The 18,167-nt window shown below is 37.5% G+C and overlaps 1 protein-coding gene across 2 annotated transcripts in view; it reads right to left on the reverse strand.

The window, feature by feature from the left end:
• Positions 1–746: 746 nt before the first annotated feature.
• Positions 747–18,167, reverse strand: part of RPAP3 (RNA polymerase II associated protein 3) — a 43,417-nt gene continuing 25,996 nt past the window's right edge. For both annotated transcript variants that reach the window (XM_047865159.1, XM_047865160.1), the window contains exons 11-17: positions 16,936–17,006; positions 16,717–16,818; positions 9,690–9,910; positions 8,243–8,429; positions 7,320–7,417; positions 6,499–6,599; positions 747–3,908 (exon numbers count right to left, since the gene is read on the reverse strand). In XM_047865159.1, coding sequence (XP_047721115.1) covers positions 3,823–3,908; positions 6,499–6,599; positions 7,320–7,417; positions 8,243–8,429; positions 9,690–9,910; positions 16,717–16,818; positions 16,936–17,006 — 866 coding nt within the window. In that variant the 3' untranslated portion in view covers positions 747–3,822. The remainder of the gene's footprint in view (positions 3,909–6,498; positions 6,600–7,319; positions 7,418–8,242; positions 8,430–9,689; positions 9,911–16,716; positions 16,819–16,935; positions 17,007–18,167) is intronic.

The following is an 18,167-nucleotide window of genomic DNA, read 5'->3' on the forward strand; positions in this document are numbered from 1 at the left end:
TCTCGACCTCTCACCCCAATACTCGTTCCACAACAGGATCAGAAGGCTGCACCGATAGGAAGCATTCACAGTACGTCCAGGGGTGCCATTCCCTAGGCAGTCGGTGCGAACGGGCGCTCGCTGGAGTGACGCGCTTCATGTGGAGGCCCTGGATCCAGAGCCAGGTCTCATCTATTCTACTTCCTAAATATTTCTCCATTCTTACCACTTCTCTCTCTCCTTATGGCTAGTACTCACCATCTCTTACCTTAATCACCCAAAAAGTCTGACAAGTTGCCCTGACTCCAGAGTTCCCATGCAACTGTGCTTCCCACAGCAGCCAAAGGAAACTTTGTAAGATACAAACCTGACGGCCACTCCTCTACATGAATCCTCCCTGGTTTCCCAGTTCGCTCACGGGAAAGTCCACGTCTCTTATGATCTTGGCCCGGCTTTCTTCTCCCGCTTCATTTCTTACCGCTGTCTAGCTCCCACTCCATGCTCCAAATTGAAGTTTGTCAAACAGGGCTCGTATTTTGCATCTGTTCCTGCTGTTTCCCATGACCCCCTCGTATTACCTGTCATAACAGCTGTCATACTGTTTATTTTATCCCCCACACCCTTTTAAGCTTTGTGAAGGCAAAACCCATTTTTAGTTTGTTCATTTTGTATTTCCAGTGCCTACTAGCGCCTGGCATTAGATGTGTACTCAATAAATACTTGTTGAATGAATGAATGAATGAATGAATGAATCAGTCAAACAATAGTTCAATTAACATTAAATATTTTAATGTTAAACAGAATTCTGACAAATATCAAACATTAAGAAATTATAAAAAGGTAAACTGAGCTTTGGTACTGTATTCAGAAATGCTTTCTCTTGACACAAATAATAGATTTGTAGGTTGGGAGTAAAATCTTTCTCAAACGCATTAACATAAATTATTGAAATGGTAGGGACTTGGGTACACTGTACCCATTTGTTGAAATTAATGCAAATAAAAAGACTGGGAGGAAGTCAATAAATGGTAGGCGTGGTATTTCTGTCAATAATGCAAGATTATGATTTAAATGTTGCTATCAAGTAAGGAGATATTATTAACAGTGAAGAACTAGATTTTTAGAAAGAAATCACTTGGGAAGTTCTGCTTTTGTGTTTTTATGTCAATTAGTGATATTACTATTATTAACAAAAATAACTAAGCACTATATGACAGGCACTGTATTAAATGCTTATATGTATCAGCACATTTATCTTTCCAAGAATCTTTGAAGGAGGCACTTACTATTTTTCTAATTTTATGTAAGGAGAAACTGAGGCTTAGGAAGGTTGAGCAATGTGTCTGAAGTCACAAGCAATTTAAGTGCAAATAGGATGTACACTCGGAATACAAAATGACTCTCTTTACCACTGTGCTATTTTGCAGTAAGGCAACAATAAGACATTCCCTAAAGACTATACTTTATTCCAACAACTTTCAGGAAATGAGGGTAACTATAATAATAATAACAATAGTAACCTAAAGTGCTTGCTATATATCTGGACTCCGTTCCAAACACAAATGTGTCCACTCCTTTAATCCTCACGGTCACCCAATGAGGTAGAAACTACTAGTATGTCCATTCCACAGCTCAGGAAACCAAAGCAAAGCAAAGTGATTGGTCCAAGGCCCTAAAGCCAGAAGAATGAAGCCAGAATACAAATATGAGAAGTCTGATTCCAAACCTTTGTCTTAACCACTACATGAAATCTTCTCTGGGGAAAAACAGGCTAACATTAAAACTAATACAAACTCTAAAGTAAATTTTGGGATCCATACTTCAGTCAGTCCACAGTCTGTACGGAAGTAATGCAAAATAAATATTCCAGGTTGGACTAGTTCAAATAGCTGTAGGTTACAAATAGAAGACACTATATTCTGAACCTGTTCTGCTATTTTTTAGCTCTGAAATCATGGAACCATTTACCCTGTAAATCTCCTTTTCTTGTGTTAAAAATGGCAATCACCTATCGATAGATGAATGGATAGAGAAGATGTGGTGTATATATAAAATAGAGTATTATTCAGCCATAAAAAAAGAATGAAATCTTGCCATTTGCAACAACATGGATGGAGCTAGGGAGTATAATGCTAAGTGAAGTCAGTCAGAGAAAGGTAAGTACCATATAATCTCACTCATAGGTGGAACTTAAACTAAATGAGCAAAGGAAAATGAGAGAGACAAACCAAGAAACAGACTCTTAACTATAGAGAACAAATTGATGATTATCAGAGGAAAAGTGGATGGAGGGATGGGTGAAATAGGGAATGGGGATTAAGGATGACACTTGTGATAAGCACAGGGTGATGTATGGAAGTGCTGACTCACTGTTCTATACCTGAAACTAATAGAACACTATACTATGTTATACAGTATGTTAAACAGTATGTTAACTACGCTGTAATTAAAATTAAAAACCTAAGAAAAAAGGCAATCACACTACCTGCCCTAACTAGTTTGTAAGCCTTTTCTAAGGATCACTCAAGAAAATAAAGAACATTTTTGCCTTTGGAATGCACTTCTGTACATCAAAATCATTAAAGTCATTCAAAATTCAATACTTGTAGCTTATGTGTAAGCTATACATAAAAGGCTCAATTTCATTGCCTTTCCATAGGCCAAAATAGAATACACTTAGCAATGCGTAACACTAACGAGCTCTATCCTAAGTGTATTGTAAAATACGGAAACTACACAAATTATGATCATTTTAATAATGCATACCATGAACTGGGAAATTATCTTTGTAAACACAGTACGATTATTACTCAAGCAATTTTAAGCATATGTACGATGTAACAAAATAACCAACAGTATAAAATAAAAGTCCTAAATTTGTCTTACTGATGCTGATAACAGCTACAGAATGGTGACCTAATATTTTAACAACCTGATGGCCTCTAAAATTAACTTAGTTTTAACATTTACAGTATGCCCAAAATTTGCTAGGGTGCTATTTTAAACATTTACTAAAGTTGATTCCTATGGTAAAACTGAATTAAATTGTGTAAATACCAATTGAGTGCTTTATTATGTGCAAAGGACTGTGCCAGGTAGTATGTAAAACAAGGATGAGTAGAATACCAGCCTTGCTTTCAGAAGCTTTACAGACACCACACTTACACGCAAACACACACGCAAGCTCCATGCTAATTACAACTTTAAACATTCTTAGTTTTTAAAATTCTTACACTTTACTTTAGATAATTGTCTGCCTTTAGAAGACATAAATGTGGGTATCAGGAGGAAAAAAACCTGCAGCATGAAAACTGAAGGATGCTGTGACTCTGATTAACCTGTTCAAAGAGTCTGGTTAACAGTGTCCTTTCAACATAAATACTAAAATTATACACCCTGCAATTAAATAATTTTATATTACTTAACTAGCATAATGATATTAAAACTATAGAAACTGTTTATCTACTTAACCTCTATACCAATATAACTTTATTCATATGCTAACGAAGCAACCTTGTCACATGGCTACAAAAACATGAAAATATAAAAATACTGTTATAATTATGGGGTACTGAAGAATGTAGATTTAAAATTTTAAATGACGTAAAATATTGATCTTCATAAGTATACATTATATTTTTATTTCTGGAAAATGACTTATAAATAGTTCACTTGAGGACATTTCTCATTACTTAAGTCACAGTTCACTGTATAATTAACTTACGTCTACAGATAGTCCTTTCCTGTATGATTTCATTTTCTTCAAAAGCAAAATACTTTATTTTCAGTAAAAAAAATTTACATATGAAAGTCAAAGACAATAATTTCAGTAAACAATGGAAATCAGCCACCATATCTTTTCTTAAGTTCTTCAACAGACTTATCCTTCAATCCTGATTTGTCTATGTGATTGAACAACACACGTGCAACTGAAAAAAAGAGAAAAGAATCATTTTAATCTCCATTTTTTAAAAACTAAGTGAAACAAAAATTAAAGGCAATAACCTGATTTGCCAAGTAAAACTCTTCATATTTTAAAGCAATAATCATTAGGATTATTTATAAATTCTAATTCAGATATTTAAAAAGGTTATCTGAGAAAAAAACACAGGAAACTAATGACATTTCTTACCAGAATATTCTGTAAAAAAAATTCCCTTACTTTCTCAATAACATTAAACTTGCAGATTAAACTTAACCGATTCTGTACTACCTTAAACACTTTTGCCTGTGTAATAAGTATACTTTTAGTTACTTAATATTTCAATTAACTGTTTTTCAAACTGAAACCATTTTATTTTAAAAGAAAATTCTGTATCACTACTGTAAATTAAAACTTCCTAATAACATCACAAAATCATGTGAGTGATACATTTTTATAATATCTAATAAAATATGTAACCCTTAAAAGTTAAAACAGGGCGATTGGGTGGCTCAGTCTGTTAAGCGTCTAACTCTTGATGTCAGCTCAGGCCATGATCTCATGGTTTGTGGGTTCTAGCCCCAAGTCAGGCTCTATGCTGACACTATGGAGACTGCTTGGGATTCTCTTTCCCTCTCTCTCTCTCTGCCCCTCCCCTGCTTGTGTGCTCTCTCACTCTCAAAATAAAAAAATAAACTTAAAAAAATAAAACAGAATTTGCCTATAAATCATATAAAATCACCTTTCATACCACTGAATGGCCCACATTCAACACTTTGGAAAACTTCGTTATAGTTCATGTATTTCTCAACATTAAAACCAGCTACTGGTTGTTAATGATACAACAGATAACAACAGCTAAATATTAATTAAATGCTTAGTTACATGCCAGGAGCCATTCCAGGTGCTCCGCGGATGCTCCCCTGGTGCTCCCCTTGGCTGGCAATGGTGACCCAACCAAGACAGTACTGTTGGTAGGCCAGTCTAAGGAACCAACTCACATTCTTTGAATACACTTGAACTTCCCACATGACAGTAGCAAGAAACTCCTTTATTCAATGCATTTATACTGACAGGCTGTTATGCACTAAGCACGGTTCTACGCCCTGAGGCCTAGAGAACAAGGTACACAAAGATCCTGTTCTCAGGGAGCTTTCATTCTAACAGGGAGAGAAAAATAATAAACAAATACAGGAAATATTTTCAGCTAGTTACATACTATGAAGAAAAAGCGAAGCAGGGTAAGAAGCCAGAGGTGATGAGGGAGGGCAGGGGAGCAGTTATTCTGAGTAGGTCTATTGAGGAAAGGTGCCTCTGAGGTGGCAACTCTCAGGTGAAAACTGAATGAAGTGAAGAAGTAGGCAAGGGGAAGACATTCTAGGCTGAGGCAATGGCCAAACGCAGAGCGCCGAAGGCCAAAATAAGTTTACTAGCTTGATATATCTAAAGATATAAAGTCAGTATAGTGGAGCAGGAAAAAAAGTAGTACAAAAGATTAGAACAGTAATTAAGAGAAGCCAATATTTTTTAAGGAATTTCAGGGGCAATTTTTGACTTAAAACAGAAACGTCTTTTACTTTTTAAACTCTACCCAAAAAGTTCATGTAAAATTACATGTCCACTTCTCTAAGTACAATGTAAAATGTATTTTTCTTAGTGATTCAGACTCAATGTTGCTGCGAGAAACATAAACAAGAAAAGGAGCCCAAAGTACATTTAGTCCAGGAGGTATATGAAAATGGTACACAGTTTTTGCTATTTTTAAAACTAAACAACCGGTACTCTTGTATTCTAATACCTTTCTCTTTTTCCTAAAACTTAAGTAAAGTCCCAAACTCTAAGTAATTGAAGTTCCCACACAGTTCGATTTTAGTCAGGTTTCCCTAAGCTGACACCTCATGGTAAAGACCAAGATGTAGAAATAAATAAGGAATACAATTCTGCAGGCTCATCACCTGCCAATTTCCCCCCCCATAATCCAGCTGCACTGTACTGTTTTAGTTTCTGAATTCAGTCTGCTCTCTCCTGCCTCAGAACTTCTGCATACGTCACTCCCTGGGTCAAAACTCTTCCCCACCCTCTTCATTAATCAACTCCTGTGCTTCTTTGAGGATTCAGCTGAAATCAAACACAAGAAAATCACTCTCATAGTATGAGTCCCACCTCCTTGCACTCATGCCCAGTTACCTGCTCCTGTGGTAGGTACCCTTTACGTGGTCCACGACAGCAGGCTCTCCACCGTTATGCTCGGATGCATTTTCAAGAAGAGTCCAGACTGTAAAGCCAGACTGCCTAAGGTTGAATCCTGGGTCTGACTTCCTACCTAGGTGACCTTGGTCAAGTTCCTTACCTCTCTATGCCTCAGTTTCCACCTGTGTAAAAGGGAACTGATAATCACACCTACAACTCATAACGCTGTTGTCAGGATTAAAAGATTTTATTTCACTTAATTCAATTTAACTTAATTGTGATTAAATTTAAATGTATGCGCCTTATACATAGTAAATATTCAATACATGTTCCCTATTGTTTGTTAAAAACATAAAGGAACATGTCAGAATAAAGAGATTTGGAAAAGCTTTCTTCACAGAACTTACTTTTTTTCTCAGGTTCTGACATAAACATCACTGCCATATCAAACCTTTTTAGTTCAGAAAGTCTCTGTAAGATTTCAAAGATGAGTGATGGCTCTTCTTTCCTGAAATAATCCAAATATAAAACAAATGATTAAAAGTAGCTCATTTAATTCTGTTTTTTTTCTAACACAGTATTTCTAATTATATAGAAATAAGACCTCCATTAATCTTTCTCCCTGGATACAGTCCATATTTTAAGTGCCCGAAGGAAGAGATTTATCGTCAACTGAAGAAATTACAATATTCCTAAATGTGAAGCTTAGCACAGACTTTATTAACTTGCTATCACATCTGTCACTTCTACACCTTCCTTTCTTTAAAAAAAGTTTTTTTAAGGGGCGCCTGGGTGGCTCAGGCAGTTAAGTGTCCGACTTCGACTCAGGTCATGATCTCACGGTTTGTGAGTTCGAGCCCCACATCTGGCTCTGTGCTGACAGCTCAGAGCCTGGAGCATGCTTCATGCTTCAGATTCTGTCTCCTCCTCTCTCTGCCCCTCCCGTGCTCATGCTCTGTCTCTCTCTGTCTCTCAAAAACAAATAAACGCTAAAAAAAAAATTTTTTTAAAATGTTTAAGTCCTTTTTCCTCCTACCTAGTCATTTCTCTTTTTATTGCTTGCACTTCTCACCTTTTTACAACTTCTGTAATGCTGAAATTTACTAGAAAGCTGATTTAGTTATACAGAAGGTAGTAATAATGAAATCCAAGAGAATGACTTTCCCAAATCACTAGAAACAGCATAACATTACAATACGCAGGTATAAGGGAAAAAAATTCAACTTACTCAATGTAAAAGTCATGCAGAATTTTAATGATTTGGTTGAATACATCTGGATCTAGATTCTTCTGAAACAACTTAGGATACATGGATGGTTCAATTTTCTTGGAAGCGATATAAAGAGTTAGAAAACTACATTATGGCAACATTCACATATCACAAATTATGTATATAACAATTGCTTAGGTGAATATGGTAAAGAATAACTATTATGCATTAGTCCTTACTGAGTAATAATGAGGTCACAGTGAAACGTAACTGTGATAGAACAAAAGTTAGAGGCACTGTAAGATAATCACTCTGCTCAAGGCAGAGAAAAATCTCATGAACAGAGAGATGGAGATGTACACCCCCTTAGGAGAGACAGGAAACTTGAGAGTGCTCGCAAGGAGCAATAAAAATAACCAGACAGTTTAAAAAATAGAATTACATGAGACAATGTATTTAGAAGTAATTGCGTTCTGGAAAATTGCAAGGGATTATTACTGTAATCACACTTGAGAAAGACAATGCTAAAATCCATTGTTTGGTCAATTTCATAAGATTTGTTCTTTTTCTGGGAGTAAATAAGAGCTCATTTTCAGGAGAATGATTGCCTAAATATTGCAAGCAGTTGCTTGGGGCACATGGAAGGCACTCAATGTATTTTAACTTCTTAAAGAAGTTAAAGAAGAATGAAGAATTAAGTTTAGGTTATGGTTTTTCAAATTAGATTAAGTTATTTTAGACCACAGAATTTAACACAGAACCTATTTCCAAAGGCTTCCTGGTTGCAAATATTTAAAATAGTCTGGCCAGGGTAATATATGCATTCAGCAAGTGCTCTACAACCCTCTTACACAAGAGCAAATACAGTACTCTTATTATATAGTGACAAAAGCAGCTCTGACCTTTCACTTAACTAGAACTGCTAGCTTCCTCTTTCTTACCTTCACATACCGATACAACAGATCTGGGGAATTTTTAAGTTGTCTGAAATCAGATTCAAGCTGAAACGAGTTTGCAGGAACAGGAGGAAGAACAGTAGTGATAAACTGAGCAGGTGCTCTGTCTATCTGTATAGAAGTCTTCTCACTGAAAGACTGACATACATCCTGTTTCAGGTTGACTTGGGGTCTGAAATATTTCAGAGGCATCAAACAATTAGAAAAGAACCACAAATCGTCAAAGCTTATATAAGGAGACATCAACAGAGATTTTTTAATTTCTGACTTTACTAATATATTATTGTAACTATTTATATTCTGCACATAGCAAATTCTTTTAGCTGTCAATATCTGTATTTTTGGTAAGACAGATAATACTTTTGCAAATTTTCACATACTGGCTATATAACAACTATTCTCATCTACAGGGCTAATATAACCTGGTCACCTTTTAAAGCACACCATTTCTACATACGACATTACTACATCACATACACTCACAACTCAGCCTTTCCAAAATCTGAATTAGCACGTGTCAAGAAAGATACTCCAAGACACTAAGTGCTTCCTCCTTTAAAAAAAATATCTGCCTACTTAGTGTTTTCCTCAAATCACTTATCACTATCACTTTAAATAAAACCACTGAAATTCAACATTAAAAAAAAAACTTTTAATAGGATTGCTGAGTGGCAATACAAGAATGGATGAATAAAGCTTCAACATCCCAAAATAAACCTAATTAATCTATATCTTTTATGTTCTTACCATTAAGCATACATATGACTATTTTAAAATTCCAAGCATAATTTAAGGAGCCCACAAATAATCTTATGTATTAATGACTAGAATAACGATGACTAAATTCTACACTTTTTATGAAGCTTCCTTTTAAAAAATTAAAGATTTTTAGGAGTGCCGGGTGGCTCAGTCAGTTAAGTGTCCGACTTCGGCTCAGGTCATGATCTCACAGTTCGTGAATTCGAGCCTCACATCGGGCTCTGTGCTGACAGCTCAGAGCCTGGAACCTGCTTCATACTCTGTGTCTCCCTCTCTCTCTGCCCCACCCCCACTTGTGTGCACTCTCAGTCTCTCTCTCTCTCAAAAATAAACATTAAAAATTTTCATAAAAAAGAAACTAAAGATTTTTCTAAATTAAAAAGTGAAATACATACACTGAAGTTCTAGAACAAAAATGCACAGAATCAATTTGCTCAAGATACTTTCTTATTTCTAACTCTCCCACTATAGTATAGGAATAGTGATCACACATTAAACGAACCCTCTCTTACAGTTAAGTACAAATGAAAAAGAAAAACTAGAATGTGAAGTTGGGCAGTTCAAAGAATTTTGGTGATGAGCACAAACCAGAAGTCTCATCAGTAATATCAACTTTCTAGTGAATTATAACCATTCCAGATGAGTATAAAATAAGAGTATTTCTTCTACTCACGGCCGGACTGAAGTATCACTGATTTCTTCTATTTTCAGTACTTTTGCTTTTGGAATATCACTTGTGGGCAAAAGGTCATCTTGGCTTGAATTTTTCTTACTTGTAGCGCCTGCACTTGCTATCCCATTTGCCAGAGTAATGTTATTAGCAGCAGTATCTGGCACATCAATAGTCTGTACCAAATTACCAGTTTCTTCAATAATAACCTTCTTGAGTGGTTTCTAAAACAATTAAAATCAATTCTTTAAATCAACATATTAGGGTTTTCTATTTTAGGATCACAAATTAAAAGGTTGCAGTGTTCTTACAGCTGATATTGTCTACGTATTTTGAGAATGTACTTGGATTTTAATTTCCCAGACTAACAGTTGTAAGTAAATTCAATTTGATGGTTAGACACACAGGAGTCATACTCTCAGAATATAAAGAATAAAAAGATGCACAGTCCCTACCATATGGAAGTCTAAATGGGAGAAAGAAGAGATGCTCCTATACATAATTACAAGACAATGGGATGCATGTTATAAAAGGTGAAGTACAAAATGCTAAGAGAACAAGGGAGGCTTCACAGAAAAAGGACACATGAACGGCAATGTGGAAGGGCACTGCATGGTCAGTGGAAATATGAGAAGTCCAATGGGGCTGGTGCAAGGGGAGGAGTGGTGGTATGGACAAAGCCTGAAAGGCTCCTTAAAGGCAGTTTATAAAGGAATTATGCGTCATGTCAAGGAGTTTGGACTTCATCCTACAGGCAACAAAGCCAAGAAAAATGATAGCCAAACCTACAGTGGGCTAACTGAAGACACGCAGAAAAAGGTCAGGCAGTTAATTAGTATTCTGTATGAAACAGACTAACATTAAAATCGAAGTCGATTTTCTAATATGTAGCAGCTGGATAAAACCAGCGAAGGATTAAAGATCTGCCAAATATATTCACGAAGTTGGTCAGACTTGACCATATGGTTTTTAATTTAATAAAATAAATAGGGTTCACTCTTTCAGTCACTGTGTCAAACATGTTCAATTTCTTCTTAAGTTTACATATAATACTCTGTTAGTAATAAAAAATTTTTCTTCAATATAATCTAAGTGTTCATTCCAACTGTATGGTTGAACTTTAAATCAAAACGTTGTAGATATAAAAACTTTTGGGGGGTGCCTGGGTGGCTCAGTCAGTTGGTTGAGCATCCAACTTTGGCTCAGGTCATGATCTCATGGTTTGTGAGTTCAAGCCCTGCGTCAGGCTCTGGGCTGAAGCTCAGAGCCTGGAGCCTGCTTTGGATTCGGTGTCTCCCTCTCTCTCTGCCCCTCCCCTGCCCATGCTCTGTCTCTCTGTCAAAAATAAACAAAGATTAAAAAAAAAAAAAACTTTTTTGACACATATACTGAACTCAATGACATACAAACTCAATGTTAAATGCAGACATTCTATTAACACAGCTAAGACTAACAGTTAACGACCAAATGTTACTGGATGAATATAACTTTTAAAAGCCATTAGCAAATTTGTTAACAGAATCACAGTAGCAGTTCTATTTAAAGTGCAATTACGTTAAGCTAAGGCCTTCCCTTTGCTGAGAAAAATCAACAGCAACAGTTTTCTACGAAGATATTAACCAAGAATGGGCATGTGTTAGTGCTGCAAAATAAACTGTCATTTCTGACAGGCAATAATCATTGAACTAAATCAACATAGTCCCATTTAAAGCCAAATACTTTCACTGACAACAGATGTGTCAACATGATCCCAATTTTAAAATTTCCTAATCGGTGGTCTCTATTAAGTGTAGGCAGCTCCCACTGGGAGCTGCTGAGGACTACTGATGGTTAGGGGGGCAGGGGGAATGACAGTATGCTGGTTAACAGGAGTCAAACACAAAAGATAGCACTACAGAAAGATGTAAGAATATATGAAAGCTTCGGGGCGCCTGGGTGGCGCAGTCTGTTAAGCGTCCGACTTCAGCCAGGTCACGATCTCGCGGTTCGTGAGTTCGAGCCCCGCGTCGGGCTCTGGGCTGATGGCTCGGAGCCTGGAGCCTGTTTCCGATTCTGTGTCTCCCTCTCTCTCTCTGCCCCTCCCCCGTTCATGCTCTGTCTCTCTCTGTCCCAAAAATAAATAAACGTTGAAAAAAAAAAGAATATATGAAAGCTTCAATTAACCATTTTTTTAAATTCAATTTAGATGCATGACATTTTACTTAGCTCTATATGAATATGGCCATTTCAAGAAAAGGAAGAGAAAAATAATAAACAGAAAGGGAGAAAGAGATGGGAAGTACCAGGTAGAAAGGTAAAGTTTTGCTACAGGAAAACAGAGAAATGAAAATAAAGTATTTCAGCAGAGGCTATGAGATCAGGAAACGCTTCATTTACTACCACCCATTAGGGAGCCCCCGGTCCCAGATAATCTACATCACTGCTCTTCTACATTCTCTCCAGAGATTTGCCAGAAGTGCTCTCAGGCTGTCAGCCCTTGAAACAGAGACTTCCCTGGCCTAGGCTCTCACTCGACTAAAATCATCCTAGGACTCTCTCCACGTCCTGGGCTTTCCTCTCTTTCCTGACCACTTTTCCCGTGATCGGGTTCCTGAAAAGGAAATTAATATTTATTTCACCTAAAACTGCCTTAGCGTTAATCGGTATTATTTCCTTTGATCTAAACTAACCTGTGAGTTATTCTCAAGGAGAAAAAGTAAGGATCACACAGGGATTTGGTAACTGGCCCAAGACTTCAAAGTTTATGAAGAGGGACTAAAATCAACTCTTAAAAACATTACATCAAACTGCATCTTTGATTTTTTAAATAACACCCACTTTTTTACTATAGAGACCTATTATAAAAATAAACAGCAATTTTCCCTTCCCCGCTAGGATACTGATTTTGTTTGGGATCATTTACAGAATGGTTTACCTCAGATGTTTCATTTCATAGAGGTGTTTTGTTTTGTTTTGAGGTCTTCCCACAAAAGATTTAAATACATGTTGCGTTTTCAAACTATTAACATAAACTGATTTTTAAAGTGAGGGAGAAGAGAACCTAACAAATATATAAAAGCTCCTCAGGGCACACTGGCCATGGTACATCACATACACAGATATTTGGTTTACTACGTGTCAATGTTTTTATAATTATGGACAACGAAGTCTGACAAAAGCTTTTTAAACTTTGTGAATTAATTTTTGTGAAAACATCTTACAAAGATGTAAAAGTTTAAACCACTTTTAATTAAACATCTGATCACCTTTACTGAAAAGAACAGAATAGCAGCACATTAACATAATGTATGAAAATGAATACAATGTATAAAAGCTACTAGGTTTATGCCTGGCATATGAACAAGTAGTCTCAGAATAAAGTCACAGTAAGAACACTAGGGGGCGCCTGGCTGTCTCAATCAGTAGAGCATGCAACTCTTGATCTCAGGGTCCTGAGTTCAAGTCCCACGTTGGGTGTGGAATTAAAAACAACACTGGAGGGGCGCCTGGGTGGCTCAGTCGGTTGAGCGTCCGACTTCGGCTCAGGTCAGGATCTCGCGGTCCGTGGGTTCGAGCCCCACGTCAGGCTCTGGGCTGATGGCTCGGAGCCTGGAGCCTGCTTCCGATTATGTGTCTCCCTCTCTCTCTGCCCCTCCCCCGTTCATGCTCTGTCTCTCTCTGTCTCAAAAATAAATAAATGTTAAAAAAAAAAACAAAAAAAAAACAACAACAACACTGGAAAAGCATTAAACTAAGAAATTCTGTTACTAACCTGAAATATGAACTTGACAAACTTTCTTTGCCTTTCTTCCTTTGTAAAAGGAAGACAAAGTATCTGTTTTGACTTCCTTACAAAATTATTTCTCTCAAAGTATCTGCCATGCGTAACAGTTACTTCCAGGAGGCAGGGAGAGAATCACGAGCAGTGAGGGGCACACAGGGAGATTTTGGGGGCTGACACCTTTCAAGTTTTGACCTAGCTGATTTCATGGGTGTTCACTTTATAATTATTTTTTAAATCTTAATTTGTCTTGTGTACTCTTCTGTATATGTGAATGTTAGAAATTACCATAGAGTCATATCATATATATATATACTTATATATATATATTTGCCCTAAATGAGTAACTTTAAAGATCCAGCACAGAACAAATTGCTAAATTCACGCCAGCTATTCCTTCTAATATTGCAGGGGGAAAAACTGGCTTTGTTGGACTTAATGAAAAATACTACAGTATACCAAAAACAATGTGCAATGGTATATTTTTAAGGACGATTTGCATATACTACAGTTTTGCCGTAGGTGCTGATATTTTTTTTTTTTTTAAGGTGTAGATATAGTACTGAGGGCTTTGCAATGTTAGGGTAATAAACCTGACTGAGGACATTTTAACGATCCTCAGGTTTCTCAGGACATACATGCGATGGGCTGTGCCATTTCCCCACACAGAGCTGGGAGCAGGTGTCTCTCAGAGAGAATGAGGCTGTTTACAGCAAGGTGGACATACCACTTGTGCACATGTGCATTGTACAAAGACCATGTGCTGGATTCTTCGAGCCACGAGGCACACCTCTAACTTTATTTCCAGCTGACTGAGCCCCAGGCTGTCCACAGTTGTTTGATGAGTTATGAAAACACCCGAACCAGGGCCCTGTGGTGTCTTCACTAAGTAAAAGGGACAGGTCTCCCCCTTATCCTTGGGGGTCACCTGAACATGTGAAAAACTCTCTGCTTCTGATCAGGGACCTGAGAGTAGAGAGTTTAAGATGGTGAAGGAATAAATGGGGGGTTGTTTTAATTCTGCACAATCTATGCAAATCACAATAGGCCTCCAGTCCTCCTAGGGCCTTTATCAGATCCAGAAGCTGGTGCTGCTCCCGTGAGGAACAGCAGCTCTGTCTCTACCAAGGGTACAGAGGACAAGAGAAACGCTGCAGTCATTTTCAGTTGTGACTCTTCCGGGAAACCTTCATCTTTTTGGACAGCACCCTCTCCTGGCCTTACCTCTGTTTTGTGTGTTGTGTGGTGTGTCTGCTGCGTTACTTATTTTCAAAGTCCAAACTCTTAGCTCAGGAGCCTCCAGGCTTCTCTGTTTTCAGCTTGTTGTCTTGGTTGTGCCTCCAGAAGCCAAAAGCACTTAAAGGCTCAGGACCTTAGGGCTTTTACCACGCATTTCTGGGAATAACAGAAGAGTGAGGATGGCACCACACTCCATACTGAAGTCTCACGGCCTGGCTGACTCCCAAGAACTCCTCTATGTGGGATCGTTGTTGTTTCCTCCTTTCCTGTCTCCAGTGAGACAATTACCCTGTTCAGAATGTCTGCGGTAATCCTCACAACTGGAAAATGTGAAACCTCATCCCTCCAACTTTACATTGTGTGCTTTGTGCCATTTTGAATGGTCTTAGGTAAATTTCCTAACTCATCATTGCTCCTTCTCTGGTGGCAGATGCGCTACACGGAATCCCTCCAGTTGTACCCTGGGTAAAAATATGCTTAATTATCAGAAGTCACGTATTTGTGCTACAAAACGTACACTGGAAATGGAAGTTATGAAGAAAGAAAATCAGTTAAAACTGCAGGGCCAGTTCCCCACAAAGTCCTTCAGTTGCGTTCACATGAGCACGTTCTGTTGTGTCCTGAGTCACTGTTAGAACTACCACCCCTCGTGATACATCATGGGAGTTTTATACTAGAAGCTGAAACACATCTGTGTTGACCCTATCATTTAGAATTTTTGTCTTTTTCCATAGAATATAATCACTGTGTCTCACAGTGTACTTAAAAATCAGAATTGACAAATTAACATAAATATAACTGAGCTTAGTTAACATTTACAAGTAACACGCTCCTCTCAGAAAACACGTTCTCAGTTCCCCTGTAAGACTCCAGACATCCCTATCCAACCAGAGGTCTGAGGCCATTGACAGAACTTCCAGAAAAGACTTCTTTGTCTTGGAAGGACACAGAGGGAAGTCAGGGCTGACAGGCAGAACTTTTCCATGGGAGTGGCTATGATTCCACGTGCAGAGTATGGGCTTTTGATTCCCATTCGTTCTCTTCTCAATATACAAATAACAACCTTCTGTGGCCACGGAGAGGGAGGGATGCGAATGCCTGTCTGAAATGCTACTTTATTAGTCTGTAATTACTTGTGTTCATCCTCTAGGATGCGACCCCTTGCTGTTCTACATTCGCAAACATGAGCAGTGACGGATGGTGACAGTCGTTTAACCTCCTGGCATCTATTCCCCCAAGCTGTAGGTGACACCCAGTGGGAAGGGTAGCGTTTTCTGGCATGATGCTGCTCTCTTGCAACCTGGTGGTAGGAAAGGTGGCAGGTGCTGACACCTGCTTTTTTGGGTTTCAGCTGCTGCTGGTATTGGTTCTTCTGTCATATCAACATAGCTTTCACTTCTGTTCTGCAGGTCAATATGGATGCAAGAGAACTTCCTCCCTTACCAGGACCATCCTGCACGTCCTACTCCATGCCCCCCGCTCATCACCATTCATGCGCTACAAGCCACCTCTACCTCCCACATCTTGGTGGCCCTGGGGAGTGCACCTACCACCTCCACCTGCAGAGGATGTGAACAGTAGGAGTTGACATGCAAAGCACATTCACCTTATTTCTGTTGTGGTTGAACTCAGGTGCTGATTTTAGATCAAACCCCACGCAAGAGGCAAAGCTCTATAATAAAATCATAATCTCGAACAAGAATGGTACTAGCAATTAAAAATATTTAATTATTATAAAATGTAAAACGACTTCAAATATCTTTAATATCAGAAAACATATGGAAATATTTAAATTTATACCGCTAAATTAAGTCACTGAAAAAGTTATACCAGAATTCTAAATAGCTGAATTTTCTCCAGTTTTATTATGTCAATAATCCTAAGAAGTGTTTTTTAAAGATTCTAAAAATGGTCCTAAGAACTTTCAACATTTCAGAGTTTATTAATTCAACAGTTTGTTTCCAACTCGTATTAATACAACACTGATACTTAAAATGGAAAAAAAACGAAAGAAAAGTGCTTTTCACTTACAGTTGACCCAAGATGAGATGGATTATCAACAGGTTTTATCACATTTTGCCTTTGTGCAGAATCGAGAAAAACATCATCCCAGTGTCCTTTCTCAATTAAGTCCTTGAAAATAAATTTGTAAGCATGACTATCAAAATATCCTCAAGTTATTTATGTTAACAGATAATGTGTTTCTGTTTCAGAAAATGAGACCGTATTTTGGTGAAAAGAACACATTACCTTTTTAATTTTGGAAAGTTCAGTTACTGCTTGCTTATTCCCAGGTTCCAGAAGTAAAACAGTTTCAAAATCTAAAGTGAATTTTTAAGAACTACAATAAATTAGTGAAAATACTTTATGGAGTTCAAGACATGATACATTTAGTTAATAACCATGTTTATCTCAAGAAGTTTTACTCAGGATGCTAGAAACAGGGGAGCAACAGTAAGAGCTAAGCATTTACTAAGTGCTATTCTAGTTACGTTATGTGAATTCTTATGTAACCCTCATCACAACGCCACTTTACAGACGATACAAATAAGACCTAGAGGTCATCTAACTCACCAAAGCTCACACACACTATTAAAGAATGACAGGGTCACTCAGCAAATGTAAGATAGAATCTAAGAGACCATATAATGGAATATTGTTCAGCCTTAAACCTTGAAGACATTATGCTAAGTGAAATAAGCCAGACACACTCCCTCTCTCTCTACCCCTCCCCCATTCATGCTCTCTCTCTGTCTCAAAAATAAATAAACGTTAAAAAAATTTAAAAAAAAGAAATAAGCCAGACACAAAATGACAAATATTGCATGATTCGACTTATATAACGTATGCAGAATAGTCAAATTCATAGATAGAAAGTAGAATGGTGGTTTACCAAGGGCTGGAAGGGGGGGGGGGGGGGGGCAAGAAGTTCTTATTTAATGGGGAGATTTTCAGGATTAGATGATGAAAAAGTTCTCAAGATGTCTGGTAGTGATGCTTGCACAACAGTGTGAACGTACTTAATGCTACTGAACTGTACACTTAAAAAGGGTTAAGATGGTAAATTTCGTTCACGTTATGTATATTTTACTACCATTTTTTAAATGCATGAGCTACAGCTAAAGCCAGGCTTAGAGAGAAACTGTCATATTTAAATGCACATATGAGAAAAGGCGGCTGAAAATCTAAGTACTGATGTCAAAGTATTAGAATACACGCAAATTAAACCTAAACAAAGCTGAAGAAAGAGCAGAAATAAAATGAAACAGAAAACACACACAATAAAACCAAGTTGGTTCTTTAAAGAAACTAACAGAATGAATACTTAAAATCTGACAGATCCTGGAAAAATAATTAGTACCAAGAATAAAAAGGCACATCACTCCAGATTCCACATTATCCTCTAACCCTGAACAGCTGATCCCCTTCCCTTTTCTTTCTGCCTTTTCCTTTTAAATGATAATTCAAATTATTCATTAATT

This window comes from Prionailurus viverrinus, chromosome B4 (genome assembly GCF_022837055.1).
Source record: "Prionailurus viverrinus isolate Anna chromosome B4, UM_Priviv_1.0, whole genome shotgun sequence".
Classification (NCBI taxonomy): Eukaryota; Metazoa; Chordata; class Mammalia; order Carnivora; family Felidae; genus Prionailurus; species Prionailurus viverrinus.